The sequence below is a fragment of the Scardinius erythrophthalmus genome (assembly GCF_964197995.2).
Source record: "Scardinius erythrophthalmus genome assembly, chromosome: 4".
NCBI classification, from domain to species: Eukaryota; Metazoa; Chordata; class Actinopteri; order Cypriniformes; family Leuciscidae; genus Scardinius; species Scardinius erythrophthalmus.
In genome coordinates this window covers 6,548,453-6,560,488 of record NC_138224.1, presented here as the reverse complement: position 1 = coordinate 6,560,488, position 12,036 = coordinate 6,548,453, and the positions used below count along the sequence as shown (strand labels likewise).

The window sequence follows — 12,036 nt, the reverse complement described above, 5'->3', positions numbered from 1 at the left end:
GGAACCAAATGTCCAATTGTGATGTTCTTCAAGACAAATTGTCCACAAATGTCTGCGATAAGGAAGCATAAAAGGTGTTATTATATTTAGGTGGACATCTCCTGTGCATGTCTGACCCCAGCTTTACTCAAGAGAGTGCGAAAAAGGAAATTGCTCTAAAGCTGAAGAATGGAGAAGCCCTGAAGAAGTTCCAGGCGATGCTGGAGGCTCAGGGCGTGTCTGCAGATGTTGCAAGTTCCCTGTGCTCAGACAAGACCGACTACTTTCGGCACATGAGGCGTGCAGAACATCAGACGGAGCTTCCGGTGCCAGATGATGGTAATTATGTTCCATGTTCTCGTTTGAGAATCAAATATGTTAATTCTTTTACATAACACTTGCAGCACAGGCATGATTATAAACAGATCGCACAGAGCTCGCTATTAATATTCACTGTTATTCATCTGCATGCAATCATCACGTCCATTATCTCAGCAGCAGCCATTGTGTGTATGTGTGAACTGTTTGATTGACAGGAGCCGTTTTGGACATTGATGCTATGGCCCTGGCTGAAGTGCTGCACAAGTTAGGGGCGGGACGTACTAAATCGGGAGAGAAAATAGATCATAGCGTGGGAGCAGAGATCTTGGTTAAGATGGGACAGCAAGTAAAGAGAGGTTAGTCTCGATCTATCTCAATTATAGTGGAATATATACTGCTTACTAAATATCATACAGACTACTATTAAAAATGGTATATGAAGAAGTATTCAATATGCAACAATAAACATTTAAAAATGTCACATGACGTTACCACATTGCATGTCTTCAGCAATCTCAGAAATGCTGTTATTTTTAACTGTAGTTCATTTTAAGTGTAATTTTTAACTTTGGCATAAGACTTTTGGCAATCCTATAAAAAATTAGTCAAGATTTATTTAAATTTTGCTCCTGGTTCATTTATCACACTGGAAATGGAAGGACAAATTGCAATGTGGGAAACATCACCCACGATGGCATGCTATGGTTGTATCTACTTTAAACATTTTCGCAAATGTGAAAAACATTTTATAGAACATTTGTATGCTGTGCACAGTATACTTGCAGCAAAAAAAATAGTATGAGTTGTACTGTATTTCAAACACAGCCTAAATCTCTGTAGTGTTTAAGACAAATCTGTGTTGATACCCTACTGATTCATTTGGCAGGTGACCCATGGATCAGGATTCATCACAATAGCCCAGATCTGAGTACACACCAGTATTCTGTCCTGGAGAAAGCTTTGGTCATTGGCAGCCTCAACGAATACAATCCAGTGTCGTGTGTGGCAGAATTCATCAGACCAAACAATCCCAACATGTCTTAAAGCTTGTAAAGCATGTTTCATTGGGAATGTACTGATCCTTAGAAACAATGTTCTTTACATGAAGCTCTAGGGAGGTTTTACAAGAAGAGCATGACAGACAAAAAAGCGACACTGACCTTTGAGCTCTATCTGGAAAATCTTTAAACATATTTGCTTACCAGTAGCTGAAATATTCCTATAGCCCAGTTCTGCTCAATCCTGTCCTGGAGATCTGCCTTCCTGCAAAGCTCTAAACCAGACGATCATGGCCTTCAGACCGAACCTGTAGATTACAGGCAGGTGTGCTGGATCAGGAGCTGGAAGGTGGATCTCCTGGAGCAGGATTGAGGACACTGGTATAGTGGATGACTGCTGCCACCACTGACTAGTAGATGAACTGCAGCATAACAGGCCACAAACATCTATGATCAGTAACTTCAGCATTTGTTGGCGATTTCGGGGCTAAAACCGCACAGCATGTACCGTGTTCTCAGAAAACAGGGTCCGCTCTCGTTCTTCTTGGAAGCATCCATGATGATACCCAACGATATTTATCTGTCAGAAGGTAAAAGGAATCTGATTCCACAAAGTGAATTCTATTTAGGTTTTTCAAAATTAATGTGCACTTCAAAACACCCATAAAACATAACCCTGGTGCTTCATTTATATTTTTCTCTTGTGTATTTAATCAGACCAACTAATAGTGATTATATTTTTCTTTGTAATAAAATGAGTTTGTATTGATGGTAAGGTGTTCTTTGCTGCCATGTAACATGACAGCATAGTGTGAACCGCTGATGTAATGTGCAGATTCTCTACATGCTTAAATAGCTGGTTTTGGAAATCTGAAAACATATCTTGGCCATAGTTTTATATATATAGATAGATAGACAAAGACACTTCCTTTATATAAATAAAAACATTTTGACCCTAAAAATTTGCTTCATTTTCTTTATGACTTTGGTGTAAAATATGACCTGGATATTTCTTTGAGAGATTCATATATACAGTTTATATTTATGACAGTCTTGCTAAAGTTAAAATTTTGACAGGAATCGGATACTTACATCAGTCTTTTTTTCCCCTCCATCAGAAATAAAGAAATATTTAAATCAAATAATTTCCACTTTTCTTTTTTTATTTCAACACACGTAAAAAAGGATATGCACTCAGTCTATTTTCTTCAAGATTAAAAATGGCAAATAATATAGCTGATTTTCGATGCCTGCAGATTTCCTAGGGTAAGAGATGGGGAGTTTCATCTAAATGTGGATGTTTCTGTCCTTGTTTGGGAGGCATCAGTGCACCACAGAGTTCAGCGGTTCTGCTCTTATGTTTCCAAGATCCAGCGCAGAATCTGTTTCTTCATCGATTTCACCAATTACAGCCCTTAAACAAATAAGCATACAAGTCTGTTACTTTTATGGCTTCAAAAATCCAATGACTTTTGATCCAATGTAAACAAGTATGAGAAATACTAGGAGCATAATACTTACACATTATCCCCTCTGACAATATACAATCCCAGAACCACCTGCTCCACTCCCTGGGAAGAGCTGAACACCCGCTCGTGGCTTTCATCCAGGATGAGGTTGATTGTCTGATCGAAACCCTTTAGCGTCCCCTAAGATCAAGACAATAAATGTCATAAGCAGGCTCCTTTATTAATGCACACAGACTAGGGCTGGGCGATATGGAGCAAAAAATATATCTCGATATATTTTGCTATATCTCGATATACGATATATATCTCGATATCTTTACAGGAAAAATAACCCCCCAAAAACTACTGCAAAAACAAATATGCCAAATAACACAGTCTTTTTTTATTGAAGTGCAAATAGGTAGGCTGTTCATGTAGGAACAAAGTGCTTCTGCAGCATAAAAAAAAATAATCAATTTAACTGTAAAATAAAGGAAGAAATAATACATATTGTACTATTTTTAATAAACCTGTATAGAAATATCATTACTAATTTTGGCAAAAAAAAAAAAAAAATGCCATATATCCCCCAAAAACTGCACAACTCTAGAGTAAAACATTAATAAAAAAAAGTGATAAAAATGCATCTAAAAATTGACATGATTGTTACAAAATCACACTGTCTGGGGCCTCTGGGGAACTCAGAACAACTGCTAGCATAAAGTTTAAGGTAAAAATAACTGCCATTAAATTATAGTATCTGACTACTATGCAATTAGATAAACTGTTCATTCATTACATCACTTTACCTCTGTCTTTATCCACCTTTATCTTCTTCTCTTCTTTTCGGCACTGTATATAGCAGAATAGGTAACTTAGGCTAATGCTAATTTATAATGTGTCATGTAAATTCGGCCATCCGTCAAATCAGGAAACTTTCAACGTGTCTAGAGCTGGCGCGAGCTGCCAGGCCCGTTTCTAGGGGAGCATGTTAAGTGTGAGTGTGTTAAGCGCCCTCAAACAAAAGCAATGCGGCGAGAGGCGACGCTACACAAAAAAATACCAACAACAACTGATCGCGCGCGCGCTGTTTCTGACGCACTTCAAGCACTCGCTGGGCGGGGAAAGATTGATGTGCCTGACCGGACTCGGGGGACTTGAATGAGACAACACGCGAGGGCGGGGGCGAGCACAGCACAGAGAAGGCAAACAAGCAAATTGGCGAAATCAGAATTAAATATAAACAATATATCGATATATACGATATGTCAAAATCCATATCGAGTTTAAAAAATATCTCGATATATCGTAAATATCGAGATATCGCCCACCCCTAACACAGACAATGTTTATTGAGAAAAACTCACCACAATCATCCTGCCATCTGATGTGACGATGGCAACCGTCCCTTGAAATATGTGAGTTCAGGCTTATAAAGACAGCAGTGAAGCTACACATCACATATCTCTAACACACACACAAACACACACACACACACACACACACACACACACACACACACACACACACTACTACTACTTAGGCGGTTCACATTTAAATATTACATTAACGTATATAATGTAGTACACAGAGTCAAATAGCATATTATGCATGCTTAAATAGCATTATTTCTATTAATTAAATATAATCATCAGACATGCATGCTAGTATATACATTGTACAAACACATAACCAGACACAATTTATCCATGCATTGTGCATTTACAGTACTGTTATGTAGTAAATGCACACTACAACGCGATGATGGCTTTATCACGTTCATTACACGCTAAATCGCTTGCTCGCGCGCCACATCTCGCGTCCATTGAAACATAAACAATGTCATTAAAACAACAAAATGCCCACATTCATTGAGCTACAACACTGCCAATGTGCTTATCACGAAATGCTGCAAAGGATACGGTTAATGTAACTCTCGAGAGCGGTAGACATCTCTGTTGGTGCGTGTTTAAATCCACCTGGGCTCGAGCAAAACTACAACGAAACACATTCGTTCAGCTGCGACCTGAGCCGGAAATGAAAACGGAGAGACTTGAGTAGCCGATGACCGATCAAGCTCAGCTACAGGCAGTACTAGTCGAGTAGGAGCAATAGAACATATGGTCATTTATGTAGTCAGAGAATATGTAGTCCAGCAGATGGCGCAGGCTGTATGTTTCTTCCGGTTTCTTCAAGTAGGGTCTATCTATATACGTATAGTTTCTAACGAGCAGCTTTTGAGTCTGAGATTAGAATCGGTTCTTGTTGAAAAGGCAAATTGTTGGAAATGTCACAGTGGGGGCCGATGGAAGTACTGATGATGATGATGTTGACGATGGCATTAACAACACAAAAGTGTTGTGTAATGGTACCGTGATGATATCAGATGCTACTTTGATTCCTATTAAATGATTATCATACTAATGATATTTACTTGGAATTCCAAGGTAGTTCAAATATTATTTTATTATAATCAGGATACAAGTCCAACTAGTTACCCTATATTTCCAAAATTGTCATGACAATGGTTTCATGTCCAAAAGCCATCAAACCATGGTACTTCTTGCTACCTTTTTATTAGTTGGTGAAACAACAAAAAACTAAACAAACCATTGCACAGCAAAGGGAAATCATTTTTCACATTCTGAACCCTGTCAAAACCCCTCATTAACACTGGGCACATGCGGGCGTAAAAGCACAACACAAGTGATTGTTAAAGTTAATCATTTATGTTGTTATGAGGAAGTGAACTTTAAGCCTGAGATACATTACAAGGATCTCCAGGAAACATTATGTTACCAGATGGTATATGAAATACACATACGCTACTTGAACGGTGAACCACAGAAGAAAAATGGATGTATAATGTAAAAACATCAGACAGTTTAGATTTTTACCATTCCAAATCGGACAAATAACAAGGAAAACTGGTTTAGCAATACAGGTAAATCAAACCTTTGAAAGTGAATTCCTGTGGCACTCAATTGACAGGTAGTTTTGATGTGTTAATCAGTATTTTGTTTTTAATTTCTTTGTGAATGCTATTCTTCAAGGAATATGGTCTTTTTGTAACTTATATTTGTGTTGATATACAACTTGACTTGACTTGTTGTCTGTTTCCAAACAACCTCTTTTAGGTTTCATGTGAAGCTGTAACGGTTTGTTAAAGGCAACATGAAAGCAGACGACAAACTTCAGATCCTGAAATTCTTTCTAATGCTTGTCAATTCCTTCTTTGTGGTAAGATTAAATATATAAACCATAGATCTGTATGTTATTGGCAAGGATTTTAGAGACATCTTATGTTTATTAGTTACAAAGAGCTTCCTGGACAGCAATCAGATATATGAATCATACAGTGGACATTGACATTCAGCCCATAATGTGATGTGCTCGTTTTCTGCCAGCAGTATATAAAGACATAGACTCAATTAAAACATCTAAATTCATGCATGACATGTACAAACAAGTAACAAATTCAATAATCTTGACAGATTCTTGGCATCAGCATTTTTGCGTGTTCTGCTTGGATTTTGTTTGACAAAGACAGCTTTGTAAGTGTTCTCAGCTCCGGTAAGTTTTGTGATAGTCTATCATTATGTTTCAACTCAAAATACGAGTTATCTTAACAATACATGTTTGTTGCAATTTGCACCATAGTACCTATAATAATGTTTTAGGGCAAGATGTTGTCTCTCTTTAAAAAAGAGTCTATACCATCCATAGCCAATTTAGAGTGTGCGTTTGTCCTTATATCTGATTTTGTGGTGTTAATGAAGTGAAACGTGTGGTCTCTTAGGAGGGGACGTAAAGGTGGTGGCTGGAGGGCTCTTTTTCATCGGACTTGTTGTGGTTGTTGTGTCTTTACTGGGTTGTGCTGGTGCCTATTTTGAGAGCAGATGTTTCATCATATTTGTAAGCATGACACAAAGACACTGATAATAACTTTTACGCTGTTTTAAAAGCTTGCTGTTAACATTTCATCTTTTCTGTTTTTTTTTTCTTCTTCAGTATCTGTGCTTCTTAATCGTCATCATACTGGGTCAGATTTTCATCACCTTAGTGCTATTAATACAAAGCCAGAAGGCAAGTCTTTGCTTTATTAATACAGTACGGAAAATCACAGCTGACTTCAAATTCACTTGAGACATTCGCTAAGAAGTAACTGCTTGATTTAACGATTAAACAAATTGTCTAACCTAACGCATATGTCGAATGTTGACCAGATTGGGCAATTTCTTAGGGAAAATGTGGACGGCATCATTAGGCAGTATGGAGGAAATGAAACCCAAACGTTCTGGGAACTTCTTGACAGTGTGCAGACTGCTGTACGTACATGATTTACACCTTTACTGGTCAAGAATGCAACAGTCTTATCTGACAATCAGCTATAGTGATTTGATAGAGGTACTTTTTTCTTTTATCTTTGCTGTATAGGCAAAATGCTGTGGTAGACTGACCCCAAATGAATGGAGGAATAACACAGTTATTAAATCCCTGGAAGAGGCTGACATCTACCCGTGTTCCTGTTTTAATGGTACCTGCCCTGTAATTCTGGAGGGAACATACAGCTTTGGAAATGGTTCAGACATCTATGAAAAGGTAACATATGTTGCCTTTTTCCATCATCCCAACCTTTACTTAATCTTTTCCCTGTTGATTTAATTTGCACACTAAAACCGTTTTTTTTTTTTTGTTGTTGTTTTTGTTTTTGGTTGATAGGGCTGTGAGAAGGTTTTGGGGGACTGGCTAGAGATGAATATAGCCGTAATACTTGGAATGGAGGTTGGCCTTTTTGTGATTCAGGTAAAGAGAGAGTAAAGAACTAAATTACTTTTCACACAACATGTAACCAATTAAAATAGTATTCTGGGTTAAGTACAAGTTGACATCTTGGACTTATACAGCTAAAGTAAAATAAAGAACTTGTATTTTCTCTCTTGTAAGTAACACTAGCTGCGTTTCCATTACAGATTTGCGCAAATGTTTTGCGCTATTATCTAAATATCGATAAAAAACTATTGCGAAATGACGGCGTTTCCATTAACCGATGTTATGCGACTAAAACGTCCTTTTTTCTCTCGCGATAAGTCATTCCAAAAATCACGGCAACTGACGTTGGTTTATATAATATCACAGCCACCGCATTAGACATTATTATTATTATTATTAATGGAAGGAGACGTGGCGTGTTATCCAAGCATTAATGACAGGGAAAGACCCTTATAATGCGAACGACACATGGAGTTTCTGGGTGTTTCGCCCTCATTTCTGCTCCGAGGTTTTGATTGTGGCATTTCTTTGAGATTTAGAATCCAGTATTCCTATAGTCTAATTATTAGTATTTTTTTTAATGAATTTAATAAAGAACTCTGTCTCGTATTCTGTCCAAACGATCCATGTAGGCTATTTTGTGTCCATTCATTTTTCCTTTTTTAACCCGTAATTGAAAAACGAAAAATGAACGGTTGTTGTCTTTTTAAAACGCAAAGTTGAACACCAAAATTTTAATTTGAACTGGCTACACCAGCTGCTGCGCAAAAAAGTAAATATCGAAGAATTTTCAGATGTTTGTTTATGACTTTTTGCCCCTTTATTAAACATTTAAAATAGTCACAAATTAATATGGAAAACATGTCGATTTTACTGGTTTTCTAAGGCCAAATCAGAACCTGGATTTGATGTTTTTCCCGCAGTGCTGAATGAGAAGAGCCATTAATATTATTAATAAACTATGTTTTGGCTAAAATTACATCTCCATCTCCGCTGTTAAGCAGATGCGCTTTTAGAGAGAAATACCTTTCATACGAATTACAAAATCAGAAGGTAAAGCTTTCGATTCGAATTTGTTCGTTTTAAAGTGGACATTTAAGCTTTAGCCTATATTTTGTTTCAGTTCTCGCGCTCCAGTTTACGGAGATCATGAAAGTGCGTGATTGTTTTCTTTTACTTTACAAAAGCACAACGTTTTATTTTGTTATTGTGAGTTTACACAAATAAAAGTAGTTGAGAATAATGTATTATTATTTTCTGTATGACCAGAAATGATAGAGTATTTTTAAGTTGTTTCCACTGTTGATAGGAAAATGCAAGTGTTCGCGACCGCGCCTCCGTGCCATGCAGTGCGCGCTCCACGCTCAGCTTTGTTCTTTTTTTTTTGCATAAAAGCGTCTTCTAAATATAGCCTATTAAATGTTAAAATAAAATAATTATTAGGCCTATTTGCGTAAACATTCATCAACTCAATAGGCCTACATGGACCTCAAACACAGCGTCTTCTAAGTCAGGTGACTGTAAATGCGCAAAAACTGTTTCCATTGCAGTTTTGCGAAATATTCCTTTTTCGAATTGCCTGAAAAACCACCTCATGAGAGCGTAAAAACTTTTTTGCGATAAATGGGAGTTTTTGCGAAATTGACGTGTTTCCATTAAGCGTATTTTCAATGCGCAATTTCAATTTGCGCAATTTGAAGGGTAATGGAAACGCGGCTACAAAAAAATAAGCATTTTTGACTTGTACAGATAAAATAAAATAAAATAAAACTGTTGTACTTTATATTTCTCCCTGGTAAGTGCATAATGCAGTGCACTTTTAGGGATTGAGATTAAATTGTATTTAACCTGGAATATTTTAAACTGCTTTAAACTGAAATTATGGTAGCACTTTACCATAAGATCACACTAATTTAATGTTAGTTAATGTATTAATATCTAGTTCAGTCTTGAAACTCTAGAAGGCGCAGGCTGATTGGTCTTTACATGCAATCTACAAGCAATTACATCATTGATCCTGCAGCCAATGAGATTGTCAATGAGCCAATGAGACATTTAAATAATCTGGTTCAGTGTTTGCTGTAAGCTAGTCCTGAACTCCTCTGAACCCCTCCACCTCCCCCAGCTCCACCTGCCTAGATCTGCTACAGGATTTATGGATGTAATAGATACACAGAGACGATGGTATGAGCATGCAAATTATGTGTATCAATCTGTGTATGTATTAGCAGTAGCAGGGGAGGATTAAGTGATTTAGAGGCTCCAGGCAAAATAATGGGTCCTATATATTTGCACACATTTACCTGGATCAACTTTGAGGTTTCTTTCTCTGTTGTGATGCTTGCTGCCGCACGACGACGTACATACAAGCTCTATGAAATCTTACATTTTAATGGACAAATTTAATCTAATTGAATCCTCCATATAATGATTTATGTGCTTGGATTATTTCTAATGATTAAACAATAGATCAAAACAAGACATGGTTTGAAGTAAGCTACTGATTATTGATGCTTCCATGCCACTTATACTATATAGGATGTGGCAGTGCTGATGATTACTGAGGTAAAGCAGGGTAAATTATACCAGAGTAAAGAGGTTCGTGGAAATTAATGTGAACTTTCTGAGAAGGTACAAACGTTCTTCAAACAAACAGGGAACATTCTATTTATGTAAAGAAAGATTTCCTGGCTAACCAACAGAGAACGTTATTATATCTGTTCTACGAACCAAACGTTGTTAGCTGGGATGTTAACTTAATTAATGTGTTACAAATAGAACCTTATTGTAAAGTCTTACCAGTATTTTAATATAAAAAAACTTGCACAAATCTAATGCATTTGGATTGCTTTGTCTCATAATGCTCAGATTCTTCAGTTTATCTTTGGCGTCCAAACCTGCAAATGCATCGGGCGCAAGACGAGGGAACTGCATCCCAATAATCTGCTGAACGCCATGGAGGACAATCCTGCAGCGGAGCCTGAACACCAGCAGTACAGTACAGAAAATCACCAGTTTGAAATCCAAACCCCTAACCCTCAAATGGACAGAGGCAACTATCCTCACAGGAAATATGCGGATGAGAATTATGATCAGTATAACAATCCTGTATTTTACGAACAGGGCAACAGTCAGATGTACAATACTAGCCCTCATAATTTGCAACACCAACAGAGCTATAATGGCAGTTATGATCAGGGGTATATGCATCACCAGAACTACCATCAGAGCTACAATCATGATGATTACTAAAGCCAGATTTCTTCTCTGGAGTAACGTGATCAGATTGGGATGGGCTAATTAGCTGTTTTAAAAATAACATGCTGTACAAAGAGCAAGCTGCAGTCTATGTCTGACCAAAGACACTTAAAACCTTCTCATAAGACCATGTTTTGTTTCACTAAGTTCAGGTTTGTGCCTGTTCCCAGGGGTATCGTTTGTCATTTTAAAAACAACCAGCATCGCCTTCTCGAAAAGTTCATTCCAGACCTCTCAGGTCAAAACCTTTTTAACGGCAACTCGACATATTTCTGTACAAGTCTGTTTTGGGTTCGATGACAGATAATTTACACATTTTTTTAAAAGATTTTATCTTTAGATTCCATTTTATTTGAATGCCACATGACAAGTTTACAGGTATTGGATAACTGTAGAAGTGTAATTATATAAAAATACTGACCTGAAATCATAACCGATACAATATGAGACAATCCACACAATATAACTTGCAAGAATATTATTATTCAATTTTACAACACTGTTATATGGCGAATTATTAATGAATATATAAAATAAAAAATTGTTACTCTTTTTAAATAAAGAATAAAAATCGACCTGTATTCTACTTAAAAAATAAACATGTTTTATATTTAACAGCTATATTTACATTATTTTGATTATTACTAATCAATACAGAACAAAAAACACACAAACTGTATTTAAAATGCACATAAACCATTAGTCATCCTTTGCTTTTCGTGCCACGGAGATTCCTCTGTGACATTCAGATGATTCAAGGGGTTGTTTAGTAAATCATTGCACACTCAGACCTGCTTTATGAGTCAAGACTTGTGTTAATGACACTGGGGGCCGTTCAGTGTGTGAATGTATCTGTGTGTGTGTGTCGGAAGCTGAGTCGGCGAGTCAAGAGTGGGCTTTGACTGAAGTTTGATGGACGACACTCACTATAGACCATAAAGAGCGGCGTTTCTGTCCGCATGAGAGGGCCCTTTGTTACGGTCGCTCTGCGGCTGATGATAGCCAGGCTGACATTATCGACCTCGTGCGGTTATGAGTTGGCAGTCATGCTTTATGACAACAGTTGACAGCACACGCATTGATGGAGACAAAAGAGAAAGAGAGGAGTTTGAGATTTTCACTGCCGGTACCTGATTCCGCAGTGGAAGAATGACAGAGTGATGCACAATGAGTCAACGGGGGGTTTTATCAGGGATACGCGAAAAAACAAAAACTCTTCGAAAATAGCATAAAAGGGTTGTTTAGGTCATATTTTAAAG

The 12,036-nt window shown here is 37.3% G+C and overlaps 3 protein-coding genes across 3 annotated transcripts in view; 2 read left to right on the top strand and 1 right to left on the bottom strand.

Moving 5' to 3' along the window:
* The window catches only part of tymp (thymidine phosphorylase), a 15,412-nt gene extending 12,975 nt beyond the window's left edge, over positions 1 to 2,437 (top strand). Inside the window, exons 8-10 of the mRNA XM_081364193.1 lie at positions 91 to 318; positions 516 to 656; positions 1,187 to 2,437. Of these exons, the coding sequence (XP_081220319.1) occupies positions 91 to 318; positions 516 to 656; positions 1,187 to 1,344 (527 nt within the window). The 3' untranslated portion in view covers positions 1,345 to 2,437. The remainder of the gene's footprint in view (positions 1 to 90; positions 319 to 515; positions 657 to 1,186) is intronic.
* A 3-nt stretch (positions 2,438 to 2,440) lies between these two features.
* On the bottom strand, positions 2,441 to 4,848 carry lsm8 (LSM8 homolog, U6 small nuclear RNA associated). The gene is made up of 4 exons (XM_081364194.1): positions 4,669 to 4,848; positions 4,114 to 4,154; positions 2,820 to 2,947; positions 2,441 to 2,712 (listed from the first exon to the last, which is right to left on the bottom strand). Exons 1-4 carry the CDS (start codon positions 4,697 to 4,699, stop codon positions 2,622 to 2,624), a joined length of 291 nt encoding a protein of 96 aa, XP_081220320.1. The 5' UTR covers positions 4,700 to 4,848; the 3' UTR covers positions 2,441 to 2,621.
* Positions 4,093 to 10,771, top strand: LOC308690198 (CD82 antigen; the record flags this gene model as incomplete). Its single annotated transcript, XM_081364535.1, has 9 exons — positions 4,093 to 4,164; positions 5,884 to 5,986; positions 6,241 to 6,319; positions 6,546 to 6,661; positions 6,758 to 6,856; positions 6,973 to 7,074; positions 7,184 to 7,348; positions 7,469 to 7,552; positions 10,388 to 10,771. The coding sequence occupies exons 2-9, from the start codon at positions 5,921 to 5,923 to the stop codon at positions 10,769 to 10,771; spliced, it is 1,095 nt and encodes a 364-aa protein (XP_081220661.1). The 5' UTR covers positions 4,093 to 4,164; positions 5,884 to 5,920.
* Between the last annotated feature and the right edge of the window lie 1,265 nt (positions 10,772 to 12,036).

Bases quoted from the DNA above. Each gene is read 5' to 3' on its own strand.
- lsm8 (XM_081364194.1), bottom strand. From the start codon at position 4,699: ATGTCTACCGCTCTCGAGAGTTACATTAACC. The intron at 4,155-4,668 runs GTATCCTTTGCA...ACATATTTCAAG, and splicing joins TCTCGAGAGTTACATTAACC to GGACGGTTGCCATCGTCACA. The intron at 2,713-2,819 runs GTAAGTATTATG...TATTTGTTTAAG, and splicing joins ATTGTCAGAGGGGATAATGT to GGCTGTAATTGGTGAAATCG.